The 22,379-nt window shown below is 53.5% G+C and overlaps 1 protein-coding gene across 4 annotated transcripts in view; it reads right to left on the bottom strand.

Annotated features, from left to right (window-relative positions):
- The window catches only part of ANKS6 (ankyrin repeat and sterile alpha motif domain containing 6), a 48,286-nt gene extending 27,713 nt beyond the window's left edge, over positions 1-20,573 (bottom strand). For all 4 annotated transcript variants that reach the window (XR_012373545.1, XR_012373546.1, XM_073876674.1 and 1 more), the window contains exons 1-11: positions 20,180-20,573; positions 15,593-16,095; positions 12,844-12,888; positions 11,954-12,158; positions 10,875-10,981; positions 8,987-9,135; positions 7,707-7,905; positions 6,877-6,926; positions 3,718-3,927; positions 2,437-2,590; positions 1,433-1,602 (exon numbers count right to left, since the gene is read on the bottom strand). Coding sequence is in view for 2 of the 4 variants with exons in the window: in XM_073876674.1 (XP_073732775.1) it covers positions 1,433-1,602; positions 2,437-2,590; positions 3,718-3,927; positions 6,877-6,926; positions 7,707-7,905; positions 8,987-9,135; positions 10,875-10,981; positions 11,954-12,158; positions 12,844-12,888; positions 15,593-16,095; positions 20,180-20,535 (2,148 nt within the window). In the remaining 2 variants the exon portion in view is untranslated. The remainder of the gene's footprint in view (positions 1-1,432; positions 1,603-2,436; positions 2,591-3,717; positions 3,928-6,876; positions 6,927-7,706; positions 7,906-8,986; positions 9,136-10,874; positions 10,982-11,953; positions 12,159-12,843; positions 12,889-15,592; positions 16,096-20,179) is intronic.
- Positions 20,574-22,379: the final 1,806 nt, after the last annotated feature.

The raw sequence follows: 22,379 nt of genomic DNA, 5'->3' as shown, positions 1-22,379 counted from the left end.
CAGAGAAGAGGAAAACTATATCAAAGCCCAGACAAGAAGACTTACTTTAATTAGTAGCTCTGAGTTTCCTAGCAGCAAAGGCAAAAAGAGAAATACAATAATTATATAATTCTTTTTATCTAAGGAAAGAAAATGTATGAAAGTATCAGTAGAGACATTTTTCTAGAGCTGAATATAAAGGGAACTCATTACACAGATCCTATTACACAAGTAATTTTCAATATAATGGAAAATATGCTAACACATAGGAACAGAGAAACTTTCTGGAGCTATATTATAATGGGAACCTAATTATGTATGTCTGATTGCAAAAGGGACTTTGAATAACCAAAAGTTATGTAACCAACAGTGGTGGGCAGAAAATAAAGATTATTTCTCATACATCCATTAAAACATAATCTCTGGAGGCATTTCTGGGCAAGGGTCCAGGGGTGAGGCTTTCATGTGATCTAACTTTTCTCAGGGAAAAAGCTTAAGACATCTAAGAAATATAAAGAGTGGGATAGTGCCTGGATGTGGGGTCCTCTCAGAGGACAAAATGGGCTACACTGAACCACTGGAGGGGGGCACATGGAGGGCCACGCAAACTCCACACAGAGACTAACCATGTGTTGACTGCTCTTGGGCTGCATCGATGGGGGAATGGTGCAAGACAGACAGGCGGGACTCCAACTCTGTCCTGCCTTCCAACCTTGCTTCAGCTCTTCTCCTCTGGAGTGCCTCACCCTGGGGCAGCCCCACCCCTGTCCCACCCCCGTCCCCATCCTCTGGCTCCTCATCCTTCCGACCCCCTGTAGGTGTCACTGATGCCGTCAGGCTTGGGGAGTGGCCTCCATCTGTGCCCCCACGGCATCCCCCCTTCTCACTGCCAGAGTCCGCAGTGACAGTCTGAGAGCCGTCACCCCCAGTCCACCGCCGCACCCTTACTGCTAGCAGCGCTAGGCACGAAGCAGACACCCCAGAGCCGTGCACAGTGAAGGAATAAGGTGGGAGCGTGACTACTCCTGCTGAGCATGTCAGCACTTACAGCTGCCACAGACTGGCCAGGGGCCGGGCCCCCCTCAAAATGCTCAAGTCTGGGGCTGAGATCTTCTCCCAGGCAGTCTGCTCCTGATCCCACGCTCCACACTTCTTGGCTCTAAGCCAGGAACCAATGTACACAGTGTGAGGCTGAATGAGGCACCTGGAGATACCCTGCAGATCAGGTGGGAGGCAGATGCACACGTGCAGGCAGCCGAGGGCACAGGGTGGGACCCCGGCAACCGCCAGCCTGATCCAGCCCTGCCCAGACAGCCTGGGAGCAGCCGGCTGCAAGGGGCCTGTCCTGAGGCCCGTCCCGTGCCCTCAGCACTGCCCGTGCTCCCCAGCACGTGAGCCACATGAGGACAGAACCCAAGAGGGTAACAGGAGGAGACAGAAACAGAACACACACCTTGCCACCAGGACCGCCACTGCCTGCAGGGGAGACTGGGAGTTCCGATGAGCTGGACCCTGCCGCTGGCCCAAGGGGACTTGACTGGTGGCTGGGCTTCTGCTCCGATAATCCGGCTGCTTTCTTCCTCTGGGCAGCAATTTGTGACAGGACACTGTCTATGCAGCCACCTGAGGAAAGAGGAACAGAAATGACTGCCAGGGGTCCAGGGTCCAGCAACAGGGGTGTGGTGGACTTTGTGTGCTGACCTTACAGAGCTGGAAACGCCTTTCCCAGATGCCCCCCTCACCCCATGTGGCTGTGGGTTCAGGCTGACCACAAGAGGCCTGTGCGTGAAAACCGAAGGTGGCGAGGACACAGTGGCCATCATGCTCCGAAGGCATCATGGTGAGAGGTGTTGAAAGAGGCAGTGCAGGTACGATCAGCTTGTCCTCGCCTTCCCCACGCCACAGCCAGCTTGTGCGGCCTCCCGCAGGCAGATGCCCTGGCCTGGCTGCCCACAGCAGTCCCCACAGTGCCCCTTCCAGCAGCCTGCCCGACCAGCGTGCGCCCTCGGACCCCCCTTCCAGAGCCTTACCAACACCACTCCCACAGCTGTGTCAGTAACTTCCTCACCCCGCAGTACTCAGTGGACTGCCATGTTCCCTTGCCCAGTTGCCCCAAACCCACCAGCAACCTTGCATTACTATGAGAGGACAGGAGAAAGTGATACTATCCAGGGCTAGAGAGGATCCAAGGGAGGACACCGATGCCAACGTCGGTGAGGGGATAACTAGGTGTCACATGCTGCTCTAAGTATTTCACGAGTGTGAACAGTGCCATTCTGCTGGGCAGAGGGCAACACTGTGAATTCACTGAAGAATCCCTGAGCCACATCAAGTAGGAAGACAGGGTGTGTACAGTTGCTCCTGGGACTGTCCACCGAGCAATCGTAGGGGGCCGTTCACACCCGCAGCCCCAGGGGACCCTCCCACCTCCCCTGAGTGGCCCTGCCTGGTACCCACCTGAGCGGTTATGCAGCTCCCCACCGTGCCTGCTCGAGCCCCCTACCCCACTGGAGCCACCTGAGGAATGAGGTGAGGGGTTGAAGTTCCCAGAACTGGCAGGAGAGGCGGGGCTTCTGGAGAGAGACGGAAATTTAACGGGCCTCACAGGAGTCTGCAAGAATAAGGCAGGTGTTGTGGTTAGGGTGTGTTGTTCCCTCCTCTGGGCACACATGATCGCAGCAGGGAGGGACCCGGATTCCACTGGCTCACCCTAGCTGATGCCTGTCGCCTGGCACACCCCTGTCAACCGGTGCTCAGCCCACCAGGAGTTCCCTAGCGAGTTCACTTCTAGCCACTGACAGCCAGACCATTAGCTCAGGCCATGCCCCCGTGACGTCGGTCCCCGAGTCACCCCACTTTCAGCATCACTCAGCCCCTCCCACAGTGCAGACTAGATGCAAGCCAGCCCTGCCCATGTTGAGCACCTCCAGGGGCCAGGCTCACTCTCCCGCTACAGATGTGCTATTGCAACAGCCCCCAGAGGCAGCAGTGAGCAAAGGTCAGCCCCGTTTTATGGACAGAGATGGGGGCTTTCAGGTCTTCTGGTCACTGATCACACAATGACAGCGCAGGGCCCTAAATCCTCACCTTTGGTTTGCCATTTACTGAATCTATGGTGTGGAGTCTACACACATGGAAATAACCTCCCCCAACAGGGACTACCTCAGGACATTACAGAGACACACCAAGGGCCACAAAGTCACAAGCCACTATGGGCAAAAAGCTACAAGTCCCACTCCTTGTGGTATAAGAAAATACCAGTAGTGCACATAGTTGCCTCTTAGTGTTTGCTCCTGGTCATGGACCTGAGCAATGATGTAATGTGGAAGTTGGTTCGAAACCAAGAACCTCACTCCTGGTCCCCGGCCCACGTGATGTGGCTGGGTGCTCTGCAGCAGGTTACTTCCCCTCTCTGGGTCCCAGTCTCCTCATCTATTCAAGGGAAGGCTGGATTAGATCAGGTCTTCAGGCTGTGCTCCTTGGAGCTCCAGGGCTCCATAGAAAAGGCAGAGAAGAGGGGCCCCCACTTTCATTCCCTTCACACTATGTTTCAATCTGTTTATAAAGTTAAGTCCCTTTGTAGGATGCATGAGACAAAAGGATAACACTCATTTAAAGGGAATTAAAAGCTTCGACCTTGCTGGATTAGCCGGTCTAAGGTCCCTTCTGCCCAAAACCCGCCGCAACTTCAGTGAGTGGTGAGTGACACGTCAAAGCACATCCACCGGGGTGACTTACAGCGTCTGTGCTCCCACCAGCCACGCCCACGGGGGCGCCCCTGCCGGCTCTCTGGGGCAGCACAGTCTTCACGGGCTCTGCCTTCCCGCTGTGACATGTCCGGGACCGATCGGAGCTCCACAGCTCAAAACTGGAAGGGGGTAAGAAAGGAGGGATGACTGCCTTCAGCTTGTCACTCGGGAGTCTGGGGAAGGGGGCTCCATTGCGAAGCTGAAAAAGACAGGCTGTGGGTTAGACAAGCCCCAGTGGGGCTCTTCACGGAACTCTCCAGGTTTCTCCTGCTTCTCAGAGAATGGCACCATCATTTACCCCCTCACCCCTCCCAACACACACCCGGCCAGGGTGATATCCTCTGCTCTCCTCCCGGCTACCGAGCAATACCCTCCTTTACGCTGCTCCAACCCCCAGCTTCTTTTGTGTCCATCAGAGCAGCTAGGATGGAGACAGAGGGGATGGGGAGCTGGGAGGGGACCAAGGGATGCTGAGTGTGCTGTGACAGGGACCCCGGGGGCTTGGGGAAAAGGGCACTGCAGGCCCAGGGAGCAGAATGCAGGCAGGCCTGGCAGCCAGAGGAACACGACGTGCGTGCAGAGCTGGGGGTCTCAGGAGGAAGGGGGAGGGCATGGCAGGGGGAACTGGGAGGCCTACGCTGGCTCTCTGTGAGCCCAGCAAACACTCCCTTCCCCATCCCACCCCACCCTTCCTACTCCATCCACACCTCCCACTGCTGACATTTTTAACTGTAATTTTGTATTTTGAAAATGTGATTTGGGGTTAGTATAAAATCCACACAAAGATGACTGGTGGATTGTCAAGGAAAAGCATTCACACAGTCCACACTAACTTTAATTAAGAAAAGACGGTGGACTTGGCACCAGATGGTGCTTTGCAGGGAAGGGCATCCCACAGCTCAACCTGCCTCAGGAGCCGGGCAGGCGTGTATCTCTGCAAGGATGGCTGCAAACGCCCACTCGACAGGGCTCCCTGGCCATCCTCCATCTGCTGAGGGGCAGGTCAGCACACTGCTGCCTTCCACTGGGCACGAGGAAGTGGGACAGGGACGTGCAAGGCGGGTGGCGGCTGGGCATCCTGGGTCCCACCCTGGCTGTCCTGAGCTCTTCTGAGAGTCCGTGAACGGTGCTGTCCCGTCGGGACCTCAGCAACCTCATCCAGCAATGGGGGATGGACTGGAAGAGGGCTGTAGACCCACCACAGATGGCATTTTCAGCCCTTGGGGACAGAGTCTAAACTGTTGCAAACTTTCTGGAAGGCAAGGACATTCACGCCCACTGACCCAGAAATTCTATTTCTAGATATTTACTCCAAGGGAACAATCAGGAAAGTGGGGGAAACTGAGGCATAAGACTATTCATCAGATCTGTGAAACAACAAAAAACGAAAAACCCCAGAGTCCAACAGGTGAGCCTTCACTGGTCCATGAGGCACATTCCCATGATGGAATGTCGTATCATGCAGCCATTCAATGCAATGTGGCTAAAGGGTGTTTAATGACACGCAACAGATGGTCGGACGAACTGGTAATAAGTCAGGCTCAGCACAGTACGGGGAAGAGAACAGTGCCAACCTCACAGGCAGGGATGCCGGGGAGACTGAATGAGCGAATATACGTTAAGTGCTCCGAATAGCGGCTGACACTTAGTAAGTGGGACGTATTTGCCATTGTTACATATGACGTAATACACTAGTAGATGCTAAAAAAAAATGGCTAAAAAAATACTCAAAAAGATATATAGCACAAAATGTCAGTCATGATCATATGCATCATCAACGGTGACTTTATGTTTCTTCTTTATACTTTACTGCATCTTCTAAAATTTCAGTAACAGCCCTTGTCTTCATACAAAAGTAATTACTGCTATTTAATGAGATTATCAAGTGTCAGGCAGCACAAGCTCCCACCTTGGTAAACTGGTCTAGAGACACGGATTCACACCTATTGCCTAGCAGGGCAGGGCGGAGACAGCAGATCCGTCAGCACTCAGCCCGTGGCGCCTGGAGCCCCTGGTCCCTGAGGCAGCTGAGGCCTTCTTTGGCCGGGGAAGAGGGGGGGGTGCTTCTGCTCCCTTCTCCTCTCCAATACTGCCCTCTCCTGGCCAGCCTCCAGATTAGGGTCTTAGAGCTAAATGGACTTGAGTTCAACCCCAACCAGGAGGCTCTCATTCAAACAAGAGCAACATGAGGCCCAGAGAGGTGAAGTCACATGTCCAAGGTCACACAGCAGATAACTGCAAGCTCATCTGGGCTAGGCACTATGCTAAGAACTTCCTGGGAATAAACTTATTCAAAGAAACAACCAGGAGGGATAGCATCTCTTAAGTCAAAGACTGCTAGCTATCCCCCGGTATCCATCCTTCCACATCTTCCTCAGTAGACACCCTTGGCATTACGATAGGACACAGCCACCTGGAACAGAGACTTCATTTCCCAGCCTCCCGTGCAGTGACTCCCACATGACCACATGCCGGCTGAACCGATCTAAGTGGAAGTGATGTGTCAGTTCCCAGGAATTTTTAAAGACACCTGTTTCTCCCCTCATCTCTCCTGCTGGCTGGAATGGGGCAGTGATGGCCACAGCTCTGGCAAACGTCTTGGTAACAGAAGCCAAGCATGGGTAGAAGGAAGCAGGTCCCTAACTCCATGGGTCAACTTACCAGTCCTGAGCTGCCCTTGAAAAAAATAAGCTGCTGTCTCATCTATGCCATTGTCATTTGAGGACTTTGTGTTACTCATAGCTGAACCTAATCCTAGGTTCACAGATGAGGAGACCGAGGCCTCTCGGGCTGGAAACACAGCCTCCTCTGTGACTCCTCTCCCCCTGACTCCCCATAATCAAAATGGTGAGTCCAAGGTCCCCCATCAAGTCCTACTGTTCAGAGTCCTGTCCTCAGTGCTGCTTCCCTGCGAACAGCATCAGGGTTAGTATCTGGCCACTAAGCACCAGCACAGCCTCACCCACGGTTTCTGGCTGGTGCTGATTCCCATTCCTCAGTGCCTGAGCTGTGCCCATTGTTACACGTTTCGATATCAACCCCATCTGTGACCACCACAAAGACAGACACGTCTACATCCAGCCTTGTAAATCAACCAACTCATGATTGGTAGAGACCTGAAATGCTTTTAGAAAAGCCCCGCACTCACCATGGTCGTCAATAACACATCTTCTTTGTCTCCTCTCATGCTCCCAGGACCTGAGAGACAAATGGAAATTTCCTGAAATGACCTTCCCCAACAAGTTCACGGCATAAGGATGAGTGACCAGGTCGGCCTTCATCCTGGAAAACCAACTCTCCTGGGGGATTAAATATTTAATAATAATTGGTATTCAATATTTGAATAGAAGGAAAGCATTTAAAAGGTATCTCTCAAAGCATATTTTCAGCTTTTCCATAAACCACTGCCATGCTGGGTCAGACAGGGGTGCACCCAGCTCAACAGTCTGTCTTAAACAGTGCTGCTGAAGGAGCTAGTCTGGGTGTGGGGAGTCTGGTAGAAGGGATGTGATCTAATCGATTGTCCAACCAGTGTGGGAATCTCCTTTGACACCCTGGCAAAGTCATCCAATCTGTTGAACATCTCCAGTGGTGGGAAGCTCACTACCCAACCCCCAAGCCCCCACTCCAGATAACTCATTCTATTTCAAAACCCTTCCAGTGCCAGAGACCAATCACGTTGGACAGGTGGGAAAAGCACCCATCAGAGGCAGGAGAGAGGCAGTGACTGGCCTCAGGTCCCTCAGCAGGGTGTGTGGGAGAGCGGTCAGGGACACTTGCCACCAGCATCCCCATCCTACCATGCCGACTGCACTGCTGTCCCTGCCTGCCGGTCTTCCCCCAGACCAGTCGCTTTGCTCCCGTGTCACATCCCAATAGCATCTCACCTCTGACATCAGCCCAGGAGGTAGGACAAAGGGCAGAGAATTTGGGTCTGGCCATTCTGGAAATTCCACAGCACATGCAGTGTTTTCTTACCATTCTCTTTCATTGTGGGGGCCACCTCATGAAGCCCCGGGCGGCCTGTCTTGCCCTGGGGGGCAGCCCGCATTGTGGAGTCCAGCGCTGACTCTGGCTCATCACAGAAAGGCAAAGGCTGGTTACTGCAGAGCCCACGGGGCAAGGTCTGTGTCAGTTTGAGCTTCCGGAACCGATTGGACATTCGGCTCCACCAGGACTGCCAAGGAAATGTCGAACAAAGGTCACACTCAGCCCCCAGATGGTGACTATACTTCACACATGCTTCCCCCTTGCTCTCCTGGGCACATGACAAGTTTTTCCAGTTGGCTACCGCACCTTCTCCCACAAAGCCATGGTTCTCTCTAAATCCCTCCTGACTCAGCCCTTAGGGGCCCACCTCTGATAGGGGACTGCATCTGCCACCCCTCAGCTCCCCAATCTCCACACTGCACAGATGGAGAAATGGAGACCCAGATGGGGTGCCAACTTGCTCAGTCTTACAGTGAGTCAGAGACAGACAGATGGACAAGTGATGACACCAAACACCGTAACATCAGTCACTGGGTAACCTCTTCCCCCAACTCCTGTGAGTGTGAGTGGTGCTGGGTGTCCACAGCAAGGCCCGGGCCATCTGCTCCAGCAGCTGATGCCACCCCACCTAGAATGAGGACTGGTGCCACCCCCCAGGGTGTCCCATAACCCCGTGACCGCTCGGAGGCTTCGACACAGCGGGAGTGGAGACCGGGAGGGCCTGGCCCAGGGAGACAGCAGCAAGCACAGGGCTGCAGGGACCCAGGCAAACAACACCGAGAGAGAGGAAGACCCGGGGCTTGCATGAGCTTGCATGAGCTTGCATGAGCTATGGACAGGAACAAAGGGCGGAGTGTGCAGATCTGCAGAGGCTCCAGAACCCCAAACAGGATAGAGGAGAGGGAAGTTTGATTTCAGACAAGTAGAACAGGATGGGGAGCAGAAATTTGAAGAAAAATACTCGGCTTGCAGTTAGAAATGAGCAACTGGAGGTTGTTCTGGTATTTCCAGAAGGCCGTGGATGCAGGCCCGTGGGCTGCAGGGAGACCCGAGAATGGCGCCAGCAGCAGTATCCCACGTGCAGAGGCAGTGCACACACGGCCTGGGAGGAGAGGCATTTGGTCCCCCTGATACCCGCCACGCTTACCACTCACCCCCAGCTTACTTCCCGCTCCTGCTGGGCAGTCCGAGGTCAGCAGGAACTGGCAGGCATCCCCCACCCCGTCAGCCTAACTCTCTCAAGCCCTTGAGGACAGGAAAAGGCCAACCTTAAGCCCGCCTTTGTCATCAGGCAGCACTGGGACACTCCAGGGCTGTCGGGCCTTCGAGTGGGGCAGAGGCGGTGGGTGGCTGGGCCGGCCTTTGTCTTTATTCACCCGCATGCAGACAGATGCCAGCAGTCGAACAAGTTCCGTGTCTATGGACACAAAAGGCAGCGCTTTACCTGCAAATACGTCTGTTGGGCCATGGGGAGAGGGCTCCAGGAGACCCCAGTCAGCCTCAGAACCCAGCCCTGTGCCTCCAGAGTCTGTTACTCCAGGAGCAAGGCCCCGCCCTCTCCATCTGGTCTCTAGGAGGTGGCAAACAGACCACGGGCTCCATCCACTTCACCAGAGAGAAAAAGCAGGAGCCCTCTCCCCATAGAAAGACAGAGGTGTGGTGTGGTTTAAAAGAATGGACTCAACAGTCGGATGGCAGGGGCTCCAATTCTGCCTCTGCCCCTCCCTGGCTGTGCAAGTGCAGGTAAATGAGGGAACCTCTTGGTGTCTCTGGAAAAGGGGTGACAGCATGCACCACATAAAGGTGTCTGGGGGATTCGAGGGCACTTCTGGCATAAGGTAAGGGCTTAAGAAAGGTTAAGTATTGTTATTATTACCTGGGTTACCAAAATAAATAAATAAATAAAATAAACGAAATTGAGAAGAAAATACTACAAACTATTAACAGTGTTTTCCTCTGGATGACTGTCTCTTTTTCTCTCTCCAAGTGTTCAGTAATAAGCATGTGTGTCTTCGAAAATTTCAGGCAAAAAGTTCGTTTAAAAACAAACCCACTAGGAAAAAAATCGACCAGGGAGAGACTGTCGTAATGCACAAGGGAATGGGGAAGTGGTCGGTGGCGAGGGAAGAGACACAGTGAGACACAAGTTTGTCGAGAAATGCACGCATGATGCAGGGGGTGGGTTCTAACAACACCAACTCTCGGCACGGAGTGCGCTCACTGGACTTGGGCAGAAGGCCCCACCTTGCCAGCTGGGTCAAGTCGTTTCCCCTGGCCCTGGTCACCTCCCCTCCACAAGAGGATATGCAGCTCGACTTCCCCTCACACGCCCTGCGAGGATGAAGTGGAACCACGTATGCACCTGAGACACGTGGGGCCTGCGGCAGGGGGGCTGGGGTGAGGGTGGCAATGCCGGCGACAAGGCAGGGCGCTCCGGCCTGCCACCCCATAGCCCAGAGAAGCAGCAGGGGTAACTCCACTTGGGACTACGCAGGTAATGCCCTCTCCCAAGGCCAGCAGGTTGGGATCTGGCTCAGGGCTCAAAGTCTGTGGGGCAGAAGGGCCTCCCAGCCTCTCTCTCTCCCTGGGCTGAAACTCCAAGGCAACAGGAGACAGGACAGACTCTGACCCCTGAGCTGACTGGATGCTTCAGGTCCCAGAGGAGGGCCTGTCACAGTGGGGGAGGGCCCAAGGGGACCAAGAAAGGTGGGACTAGGGACTGCGACAGCCCCAGCAGGGTGCCCTTGACCCAGCAGCCTCCACCTACACAATTCAGCAGAGGAGGCCACTGCTCCGTCTCTGACTCTGCTTGTCAAAGGGGGCCTTTTTGTTTCCCGAGTCAGGGTTTCTGGCTACGAAGCCCAGTTACATTCTGGGACTTCTGTGGACTGCTGAGGTAGATGTGTGTCTCGCTGGCCTTCCCTCTTGGGAGACTCCCCAAAGGCTGGAGCTGGAGAAACCCAGGGGATTATCTGGTGCCAGCCCAGCCTTTGCTGAGGAGGGAAGCGACTTGCCTGAGGACACGTGGTGAGCCCTTGGGGCTTGAGAGTGACTTCCCCCATGAATAAGCAAGGGCCGAAAACAAAGGTGATTCTCTCCATTCCTAGCCAGAGAAAGGCCGTGCAGGTTTACGACCCTTTTCCGGGAACAACCCACCAGGATCACTCAGGAGCATCACTAGGTCAAAGGCCGTGTACCCGTTTTTTGCACGAAGAGTGACATCAGCCCCTTGGTTTAGCAGATATTTGACAATGTCCTTATTCCTGGGGAGGAAAGAAAAAGCCAGAGTTAGACGCACTGAAAGCCAAAGCCTGGCTTTGCTCCTGGGAAGCTGCTATTAACCATAGTGCCCCACCTCTGAGCCAGGAAGAAGGGCATGGAAAGCTGCAAACGGCCTCACACTCCTACTTCCCCACCCCATGGGCAGGTCAGACCCGAATGTGATAGAAACCAAAGCCTAGGTGTTCCTTCCACAAACAAAAGGAAGACCATGTGGCCACCATGCCACATGAAGGTCCTGACTCCTGCCCCAAATCTGGACCCGCGCACCATGGAAGCCCCACACAGGCCGAGGTATCTGATGCAGAAGCCTGAGGCTGACCAAAAAGGAAGACAAACTGCTTCGAGATGACACAGGAAAGTGCTGTGATCACTTGAAACAGGGCAAGGAAAGGGCTGGTAATTTGGAATCAGACCACCTGGCCGCTGCAAGACGGTCTGCAGCTCCTGGCCTCTGGGCCAGCCTACCTGGAAGAGGTGGCCTCCAGGACAGGAGGAGAAGGGATTCAGAAGCACCAGCCAATGGTGGCGCCTATTCCAAAGGAGAGAGTGAGAACAAGTCTCACTGCCGGGTGCCGAGAAGCCAATGATATGAACGGCTGATGTTCATTTCCAACGGGACATGGACATCAGTGTGAACACTCCAAACAAACCGACCACTGTTCCACTGAAATCAACCTAGAGAAGCTTATCTGCCTGCATAAAACGTTCCTGCTGCATGGTTTTTATGGCCACTGGTGAGTTCTGTGCTGAGGTCACAGGCATCAGGACACAGAAGAATAGGAATGCAGGGTAGATGAGCCTGCGCTGCTTTGGTTTTTTGTGTGTGTGCCTGAAGGGCTTCACAGCCCTCGAGTTCATCTGTAGTTTCTTGGGACCAGAAAAGCCCATCAAGACCCCTCTCTTGGCTCAGGGAGTCGTCAGCCTCCCACGGAGGGAGTAGGGCCAGCACTGACCCGTGGTAGGTGGCCTGCATGAGGGCCGTCCAGCCGTGCACGCTGTCCTGCCTGTCGACGTCAGCATGCCTCTCTAGCAGCAGCTGCACCAGCGGCAGCTGCCCCATGACAGCTGCCAGCATCAGCGGGGTGGCCCCATCCCCGTTGACCAGGTTCACGTAGTTGGGGTCTTCGTCCGCAATCTCTTTGACCAGCTGGAAGTTTCCTGCAAACAGAAGCAGGAGATCTGGTGATCTGGGGGCCCGGCGCAGCCGAATGACTTATCCAGCAGGTTTCGGTAACAAACTGGTGCTCAGCCTGCCTCTGCACTGGGCTGCTGGGCATCAGAGGGGCAACAAAGGTCAGGAAGAGGGAGCCCCCACCCTCAGATCTCTCCATCTGTAAGGGTCGGAGGCAAGCACACAAATGGTTTTTCTAAAACAGAGAAGTGTTATTGATATCCTAAGAGAACAGATGAAGGAAACATGAAGGGCAATGTACACGCAGAGTGCTCAATCTCCCTGGGAGGTAAGGATCAGGGAGGGCTTCCTGGAGGTGGGGTCTACATCAGGAGAGATTTTCAGCTTCATCACAGAGAGAGTGGAGTAGGCAGGTAGGCAGTGAGGCATTTCAGAGGTAGGGAAAAGCCAGAACATAGCCACGGGGTTTGGCTGGGGGGCTGGGGCGGGGGCTGGGAGAGCAGTCTGGAACTTGTGTATAAAGCACCATAATAACTACCGGTCTCCAGGGGCTGAACCTCCCTGTGTGAAACTACCAAGTTCAGGAAATAACAAAATGCCTGTTTCTTTCTCAAACACTCTGGGTGGCCTTGAAAAGAACTACAAATACTAGGTTGGGAGAATGTGTCCCTATATTCATAAATCTCCAAAAAGATTTTCTAAAACGCTTACCCATTTTCAATGCATGGAAAATATCAGGCCGCCTTTTCTCCTCATCTAGGTAAACAAAGATTTTAAAAGTTAACCACAAAAGATTTAATAGAACAGAAAAGTCACACGCATGTAATACAGCCTAGCTTTAAAAGTGATCTACCTTTCAAAAGCAATCTGATCAGAGACCCATGTAACAGACAAACCCTGCAGCCCTTCTGGAAGAGTTATTCTCAGAGTGTCCACAAATGCTCCAGAGATAGATCTCGGGCAGTCATCTGGCCAGCAAAACGTGAATAAGCAGAACATTTCCTGATCCCACACCCATAAAGCAATCATTTGGTGGCATCCCAAACTCTGGGATGTCCTCTCTTAGATGTAATGGAAAAGTATAGTCTTGGAAAAATCTGGATCCTTATGAAAATTTTTTTTAAAAAGCGATTCTCTTCTACTAAAAACTAAATGCACAACCTTGAGATAATTCCAAAGCAGAGGGCTGCAGAGACACTGAGCAGCTGAGCCCAGGCAGAGGTCATGGACATGGCCACCAGAAGAGCCAATGTTCAGTTTTGTTTTTTTTTTTAAGATTTTATTTATTTATTTGAGAGAGAGAGAATGAGAGATAGAGAGCACGAGAGGGAAGAGGGTCAGAGGGAGAAGCAGACTCCCCGCCGAGCAGGGAGCCCGATGCGGGACTCGATCCCGAGACTCCAGGATCATGACCTGAGCCGAAGGCAGTCACCTAACCAACTGAGCCACCCAGGCGCCCCGAGCCAATGTTCAGTTTTGTTCTCCTTCTCAAATAAGACGCAATCTGAACGACTCTGAAAGTCAGCCCTGCCCCAGCCTTGCAGACGTGGACCCTGCAGGCTACTGCCCACCTGATGTTTTCATGCTGGTCTCTGCAGCGCAGCTGGGACGGGGGCCCACGCCTACCCCCAAACCGGGGCCTGGCTGTACCCACCCCATGCTCGCCCCTCCCTCATCTGCTCATCGGCTAGCAGGTACCGGTGCTACTGTCAGAAAGCAGACATCCTCAGCAGCAGCCCCCTTGCAGGTGGCCGAATGTAAGACTTCCTGCAGTCTTCGGCTAACTCCTGAGATGGAGTGGCTGTGAAGGAAACCTGTAACTCTGGGCTAAATTTCTGGTCCAGGTCAGTCCCCTCAGGCAGCCGAGAAGAAGCTGCAGCCCAGTGCAGGGATCACCAAGTCTGGAGTGAGCATATCAGAGTTTGAGTACATGTTTCCAGAATGATCAGTCTCTTCATCAACAACAGGAGGATAACACGCTAATATGGGGACCACACGGTGGTTGCAGAGATCAAGAATACAGATGGGAAATGCTCCAGAAATCCAAACAGCAATTTTTGTTCTCTTGACTAGTGACTGGCACCCACCCCAGAAAGGGTATTCCTTAACTCCAGCGTTCTTATAGAGACGTACAGACAGGGCCATGGAACCAAGTGTCTAATTCTGCTTGTGCAATACTATTAAGGAAGGATTCTGCATCTTAGTTTTAAATATGTCACATTCCTTTAAGTGTGTAAGAGTCTAATTTGCTGCGGACAGAGCCTTCTCATGCCAAGACCCTTTGAGGGAAAAGTGTGTCATCTGGCCTGTGTGTTCGTTGCTAAGCAACCATCTGACACAAAAGAATCACTGACCTCTAGCCTGACCCCAGGAGGCTGGGGCAGCTGTGCCACTGATGCCAAGTGACCCTGGCTGGTCCCTTCCTCCTTCCAGATGCCAGTGTTGGCATCTGCAGCAGAGCAGTTCTGGGGACCCTGCCCAGCCCAAGGAATAACCACGGTGGCAGTGGGGGTGGGTACCCTGTCCTGTAGCTAATGCGACGGAGAGAACTGGGGGTCTTCCAGGCAGATTTCTTGGCATCTCACAAAAACAGCTAGGGGTTAATGGTTATTTATTTAATAATCTATCATTGATAACGCAGCTCTTGCCCTTGCTGCTGTCCTACCCAGAGGCTCTTCCCTGAGATCCTGTTTGGAGCACTCCCTCAGCTCCTGCACGTCAGCTGCCATCTCACCTGCTCCAGGAGGCCACCCACCAGGGACAGCCTGCATTGCTCCAATCACCCCTCCCAAACCTCAACCTTGCCCGCCCCCCCCACCAACCAGGGCACTGCCCACCTATAGTACTATGGATTTAATGTTTATTTCCTGTTTCTTGCCTGTCTCCCCTATAGAGGCCAAGGTCTTCATAGGCAGAGGGCACATTGTTCTAGAGCAGGGGTTGGCAAACTACAGTCCTGGGCCAAATCTGCTCCCCAACCTGTTTTGGTAATTAGTTTTATTGGAACACCACCATACCCACTCATTGACATATAACATATGGCTGTTTCACTCTAGCGGAATTGAGTGGTTCTGACAGAGGCTGGCCCACAAAGTCTAAAATATTTACTCTCTGGTCCTTTCCAGAAAAAGTCTGCTGACTTCTGTTCTAGAAAGATCCTAGAATGTCCTGCATCAGAATCACCTGGTTGGAAAGGAAAGGCCTTGCTATGGGGGTTCCAGGCTCTTCCCACAGATACCAAATCACTCTAGAGGGTGGCCCAGGAACCTGCAAGTAATAGGCACTCCCAACTGATTCTTATGCACAGCACATCTTAAGACCCACTGTTCCATAGGCCAGACTCTGATTTGTGCATGCCCTCTGGCCAGGCGACCCTCACCTTCTGTCATTTAAACACAGTTTAGGGTCCTCTGTGAAGCCAGGGCGGGGAAGGGAAGGGTTGGTGGTGGCACAGCCTGACCTGTCTTGGGCCTGACCGTGGTCAGTGGGTCCAGGTAGTCTGCAAGGTCCCTGTGCTTGCGGTCAAGTGCAACCTCGAAGGCGGTCTTCTCCAGCACGCTGAGGTGGTCAGGGTTGGCCCCCTTCTCCACCAGCTGCTGGGCCATGCCAAGCCTCCCGATGAGCGCCGACAGCATCAGTGGGCTCCAGCCCACAGTTCGGGCCACGCAGTTGGGGTCAGCACCCCACTCCATCAGCAGACGTACCACGGCCTCATGACCATGCTGGATGGCAGCCATCAGGGCTGTGATGTCCAACAGTTCGTCCCTGCTGTCCCCTGCTCCCGGCTGCTCGCCTGAGGGGTTGTGATGGTCTACAAAGGCACCAGCTTCCAAGAGCAGCTTCACCACACCCAGGTGGCCACCCCGAGAGGCCACAGTGAGCACACTGGCCCCTAGCCGGTTCTGGGCATTGACATCAGCCCCATGATCCAAAAGGAGGTGTGCCACGCTCACGTGCCCAAATCTGCCAGGAAGATGGAGAATTAGTGACGCTAACATGGAGCAACGACATGGAGACAGCTTATGTAATCCTCATTTGTCATCAATTATTAAAGCCATAATAGCTACTTATAGTAAAAGGTCTTCTTCTGGCGCCAGGCACTGTGCTGGCCCCACATGTCCACCATCACAAAGGTGAACAACTGCTCTGTCTAGGTTCAAATCCAGCTCTGCCAATCACTAGCTGTACAACCTTGAGAAAGAACTTTAGCTTCTTCATGCCTTCATTGCCTCATCTGTAAAATAGGGATGTAATTGTATCTACTTCAAGGGTTGTTGAGGATTAGATGAGTTACTATATATAAATATATAATATATACAGCACTCAGAACAGTGCTTGGCCAAAGGAGCACCGCGTAAGTGTTAGATGTTATAATAATCATTTGACCTTTTATGTTACACTAAGTATCAAAGTCACCCAGCTGGTAAGAGGTGGTGTCAGGGTCAGAACCCAGGTCTCTCTGAATCCTGATGCCCTCACTCTTTCCCCTATACCATGCTGCTTCCCACATCTCAGAGAGTTCATTTTATTCAACTTTGTAGCCTTGTAATCTACTTTTCTGCCTGTGCTGATTCCCATGGGCAGGGCTCATGTCTGACTCATGTCTACCCATCCCCAAACACACACAGAAGGTCCTTCAAGATGAGCCAGTGCACCCCATGCCAAGAGGTGTAGCCCGGCTGTGGTCAGGCACCTCTCACCAGAGGCCTGCTGCCACCTGCTGGCAGGAATGTCCGCTACCACGGGCTAAGAAATGGAGCTGGGCGGAGCCCTCCACCAGGAAGCTTGAGCCCGCCTTGGAGACTGGCGACCGCCAACCAACTCCACTACCAGGAAAACAGATGCCGCTTCCCAGCAAAACCTCTGCCTTCTTTTGCCATCAGAGGGCAGAAAAGATCTGTTTGGCAGGGTTTTGGTTGCTGCCAGAGCTCTGGGCAGCGAAGTGTCAGGGCTGGAAGGAGCCTTGGACTAACGGGGGAAGAATGACCAGAGACGGACCATAATGCCTGCATAACGTCCGCATCTGCGAGGCAGCGTTCTGAATCTCTTGTTGCATACCCCCCCCCCAGAAGTGAGTTTTGTACCTCCTATAAACCTAGGGCCTCCCTTCTCCCTGTGGAGGCAGAGCCAAGGCCAAACTCTGATCTGAACTTACAAATACCTTCAGAGACATGAACCTTAACGGCACCAGGTCACCTCAGCGTCTGGAGGGAGAGCTTGGTGAACGGGCTCCTCCAGCTGTAGGGGGACCGGGCCTGTCCCTCCTCTTCTCCAAGAGCAGAGAGGGAGCAAATCAAAAGGACAAAAACTCAAATGCAGAAAGCTGCAACCCCAGCCTGTCCCCCTGCCTGCCTCCAGTCTTGTTCCTTCCTGCCCATGCCCCATGGTGGGGTTGCCTCAACCTAAAATGACATTCCCCAAACCTGATGGCCACTGCCCGGCTTCCCACTGCCTGAAGAGGCCTGTCCACCCTGGCTGGGCCAACGTCATTTCTGCCCAACCCCCATGTCATCCGCTCCACGCTGGCCTGTGCCCACCAATTCTACTCCTCCCACAACTTTGCCTTTGCCATCCTGCCTCTCCGCCCAGAGTACCCTCCTGTCCGCCTCTCGTAAGTATACCCTTCATCCTGCTTCAGGATTCAGCTCAGAGCTCACCTCCTCTGAGCAGCTTCCAGAACCGCCCCCCTCATGAGTTCAGATGCCCTTCATCTGGGCAGGCAATCCCCGGTCCTCGCCTCTAGGATGCGCCTGAGCCTTCCTTCTACCATTATGTCTGCTTGTTAGACCGTGTGCTCTCCGAGGACAGGAATGGTGGCTGACTGACAGTGGGGCTCAGGGTCAGTCAAATGAATGACTGCCATAACCAAGTAGAGGACGGTCCGGAGACAGGCCATGGAAAGGACTAAAGAACTCATGTATCCTCCATGGAAGTAGAAAATTTTTAAAAACCACACCTATTTAGTTATCAAGCGTAAAATAAAATCTAGTATAATTCCTCACAGCATATTAAAAGGTATTGTCACATTTTTATCTCATTTGATCTTAATAACCCCTGAAATAAACTGATAATGCCCATTTCACAGATGAGGAAACTGGAGATTTGAATGGAAAGCAGAGCCTCTCCTTTTGAAAGTGATAGAGTCAAAACTTGAACCTAGATCCTAAAATCCCAAACCCCAGCTCTTCTGACATAAAACATTATGAGACAGAAAGAAAAGGAGAGAATCTGAGCATAAATGCTGACATTTGGAATACACTCTGAACCCATGGGTAGCCCAAGAGGTCATTCAATTAGGCTGAAAACATAAAAGAATTCAAGGAAGGCTGAGATAATTTTGTGGATGCTAAGTTTCTAATAGGTAATTACTGAGGACAGGGAAGTGTGGGGCTTTCTGAACAGCTGCTGTGATTACCAATTAATTTCAGCAATTAACACCTGTGTTTAAAGACCTGGCACAAACCTACCACCCAAAGCACTGGGCGGAGAGGCCACACTGGCAGGCAAAGAAATGAAGGGCAGGAGAGGGAAAGTAAAGAGGCCAAGGATGAAGTTAGGGCCAAAGTAAACACCACGCATGCAACCTGTCCCTTTAGCATTTGGCCAGTTTGGCAAGGAGCGTCCCTGTGGCCAACACCAAGAGGAAACAGTCGGTTACGGGATTTGTGGCCGAGAGCAGAGGCTGGGAGCACAGGCTCTGGAGCCACCTGCGTAGGTGTGAATGCGGCTCCGCCACTTACTAGCTGTGTGGCCTTGGGCAAGTTAACTCTCTGAGCCTTAATTCCTCATCTGTAAAATGGGGATGGCAACAGTACCTACACAGCCTAAGGTTTCTGTGGATTGAATGAGATACTTCACTTAAAGCACTGAACACCGTGCTTGCCACAAAAAGTGCTCAAAAAAGCTTATCTTCAGAATCGGATAAAAGATGAGTGTAACCATTTCTGATACTAGAACACCCACCAGAGACCCACCAGAGACCAAACTGAGGGGTGGGTGGGGCCTAAGACGATGGCCAACAGGGGTGAGCAACTTTACCAGAGTTCCTTCCCACCAGCGCTTCAAGTCCTGCTCATCCTGCTTCCTGAGTGTATCTCAAACATCTCATTGCTCACCACTGCTGTCTCTGCTCTGGTCCAAGCTACTGTCACCTCTCCCTAGACTGCTGCAATCCCCTGTGGACCAAGCTTTCGGACACTAGCCCATCCCTCCACTCTGTATTCACACTGCAGGGAAAGTGATGTTTCCAAAACATAAATCTGATTCTGTCACTCACTCTGCCTAGAACCTTCTATTACTCCCCAGTGCCCTTAGGAGAGCTCATCTTCCTCAGCCCTGCCACACAGCATCTGCCTCCTCTCCAGGGGAGGCTCCTCTCCCACTACTTCCAGCCCCCTCCTAGCACTGACATTTTTCTAGCAGTCCTACCAATGCCTTATGTTCGTTTTTGCTTTCAGACCTTTGCGTGGGGCCTCCTATCACCCCGTTCCCACCTCCCACTTCTTCCGTCCTGGTTAATTCTTATGGAGTCTCCACCTGAATACATACATCATTCTTACCAAAAACCTTCCTCCACTTCCCCAAACCGGGTCTGCCATCCCCTGCCCTTTCCCCATCAAGCCTGATCTCTTGTCTGGCCTGCCCACTGGCCCCTGAGCTGCGCCTGGTGGGGCTGTGCCTGTCTCCCAGGGTCCCCGTCACCCAGGCTAGGGTGGGTAGGTAGGTTCTTAGGAAACTCCTGTTGCAAGAAGGAATGAATGAACACCCCTAAGATGATGCGTCTCTAAGATTCTATTCAACGCGGTCTTCAGACTGTTTCGAAAGGCCCATTGTTTCAAAGATTCTGATTTTATGATCAAAAAGCGCTCCCACTTCTTGTAGTATCCCAAGCTGCTCAAAGTTCACCATTCAGCTCTCTGGCACGAGTCCTTGACTCTTTACCTCCCGGGCCGTCTGCAGGGGCGCCAGGCGGGGCCGGCCACCTGAGCCCGCCTGGCACCGGGGACGGCCGGCCGGCCACCACCCCTGGGGATCCCGGGCCCCTCACCTGGCTGCCTGCATGAGCGCGCTCCAGCCGTAGTGGTTGCGGCTGTTGACCGAGGCGCCGCGGCGCAGCAAGAAGCGCACCAGAGGTTCGTGGCCGCCGGCCGCGGCGAACTGCAGCGCCGTGTTGCCCGCCTCGTCCGAGCAGTCCACGGGCACTGGCGCTCCGCCCGCCGCTGCCGCCGCCCCGGGCCCGGCCGCCTCGGCCCCCGCCGGCTCCGCGCCCGCCTCGGGCTCCGCGCCGCGCTCCGCTGGCTCCGCCACCCCGGCCTCCAGCAGCCGCCGCGCGGTCTCCGTGTCGCCCTGGTCGCAGGCGCGCAGCAGCAGCTGGAAGGCCGGGGGGAGCCCGCCCTCGCCCATCGCGGCCCGGCGGCCAGCTCTGGTCCGTCTGGCCCGGCCGCGCCGGCTCCGCCCCCGGATGCCGCGCGCCAGCGCCCCCTTCCGCCCGCCGCCCGCGCGCCTACTGTGTGCCGGGCGCGCGCCGGGGGGCGGGGCCGCGCGCCTACTGTGTGCCGGGCGCGCGCCGGACGCCGGGCCGCGCGTCCTCGCCGCGCGGGGAGGGACTGAGAGTTCCGGGAAGCACGGAGCGCCTGGGCTAGCGGGCTCGCCTCTACCCGTGCGGCGGACGGTGGCGGCCCTCCCCGGCTGCTCCGGGGACTTCCTGCCCCGCGCGGAGGTCGGAACGGCTGCTCCAACCCACTCACGCTGCGAGCTCGGAACCACCGGGTCTGGGTCCCCCGCCACTCGGGCCCGGCCTGTGGAGCGGCACCGTCTCCTAACCCGCCCGCGCCGGGCGCTTAACCGCAGCTTCCCAAATAGTTGTTGGCTCGGATGGGTCCACTCTGTACTCCGCCCCCGGGACGTCCTGCGGAGCCAAGCGCCTCCTGTACCTCCTCTCTTTTCATCAGTGAATCTTGAATAGGCACCATTTGGGACAGTGTTACAAATGCAAATTTCCTGACCCCACCCCAGACCTACGGGATCAGAAATTCGGCAGGTGGGGCCCAGCCATGTGTATTTTAACAATCCCTCAGGGTGATTCTGGTGCATACTAAAGTTTGAGACCCATGTCTGATCCTCGCAGCATCCTGTCAGTCACCAGGGAGGGCTCAGGTGACCACCCCCAATTTACAGAGGAGACACCTGAAGCTTAAGGAAGATTAAGTCACCCGAGTATCCTGCAGGAGCGCTGTGACTGGGACCCTGGTCTCCTGTGCTCTGGTCTCAACAAATATTTATGGAGTGCCAGCTATGCACTGTTCTAGGTGCTGGAGAAGCTGAAGGAACAAGATAAAATCCTTGCCTTCCTGGAGTTAACAGTAGAAAAAGCAAGCTGTAAATACACGAACAAGTAAGTAACTTGTACGTGTGTTAGTGATGAGCGCTATTGAGACAATAAATAGAGCATAACCTGAGTCCAGGTAAACAGGATAAAGGATGGGATGTTATTTTATAATAGGATGGGTAGAGAAGGTGTCACTGAGAATGTGATACTTGCACAGAGACCTGAAGAAATTGAAATAATGGAACCATGCTGACATTTGGGGAGAGTGCCATCCAGGGAGAGGGGGAATAAAAGCTTCTAACTTGTTTGCAAACTGCTTACAACCGCCTGCTCCTTGTGATAACATTAACATTCTGATAAGGGGTAATTGGCTTCCACAGACTCCGCGCTGTGGTCCGAAAACCTAGCAGAAGGCCAGATACAGTCGGTGTGTAAATGGCTAAGTCGCATATACATAGAATTATAACACAGATCAGCACTTGATGAGATCCTGAAGAAGGAATAAGGGTCATGGCATTGGCAGATCAGAAAAGATGATAATACCGTTACGATCTGGGCCAGCAGGGCTGGAAGAAAAAGTCTTCTAAGCAAAGCGTAAAGATGAGGAGAAGTCTTGAAAGTACAGAGGGCTCAGATTGCCGAGGGCCAGTGAATGCCAGGATGAAGACTGTGGGGCTTATTCTGTGAGTAATGGGGAGCCATGGAAAGTGAGCAGGCGAGTTACAGGGCTAGAGCTAAACATGTAGGCCCAGTTTCTGAGGTGGTACACTCTCACTCACTTCCAGATTTGGCCTCATTCACCAAAGAGGTGAGGACGATTTCCTTTTGAAGGTCTAATGAAGGCATTTGTCTCTGTGAAAATCCTGAATAATTGCATCCTTTTTAAATTCTATTTATTCGGCTTTTTACTAACTAGCTG

This window comes from Callorhinus ursinus, unplaced genomic scaffold, assembly GCF_003265705.2.
Source record: "Callorhinus ursinus isolate GAN/ISIS: 27379988/994484 unplaced genomic scaffold, GSC_fseal_2.0 scaffold24, whole genome shotgun sequence".
NCBI lineage: Eukaryota > Metazoa > Chordata > Mammalia > Carnivora > Otariidae > Callorhinus > Callorhinus ursinus.
This window is presented reverse-complemented; position numbering and strand designations above follow the sequence as displayed.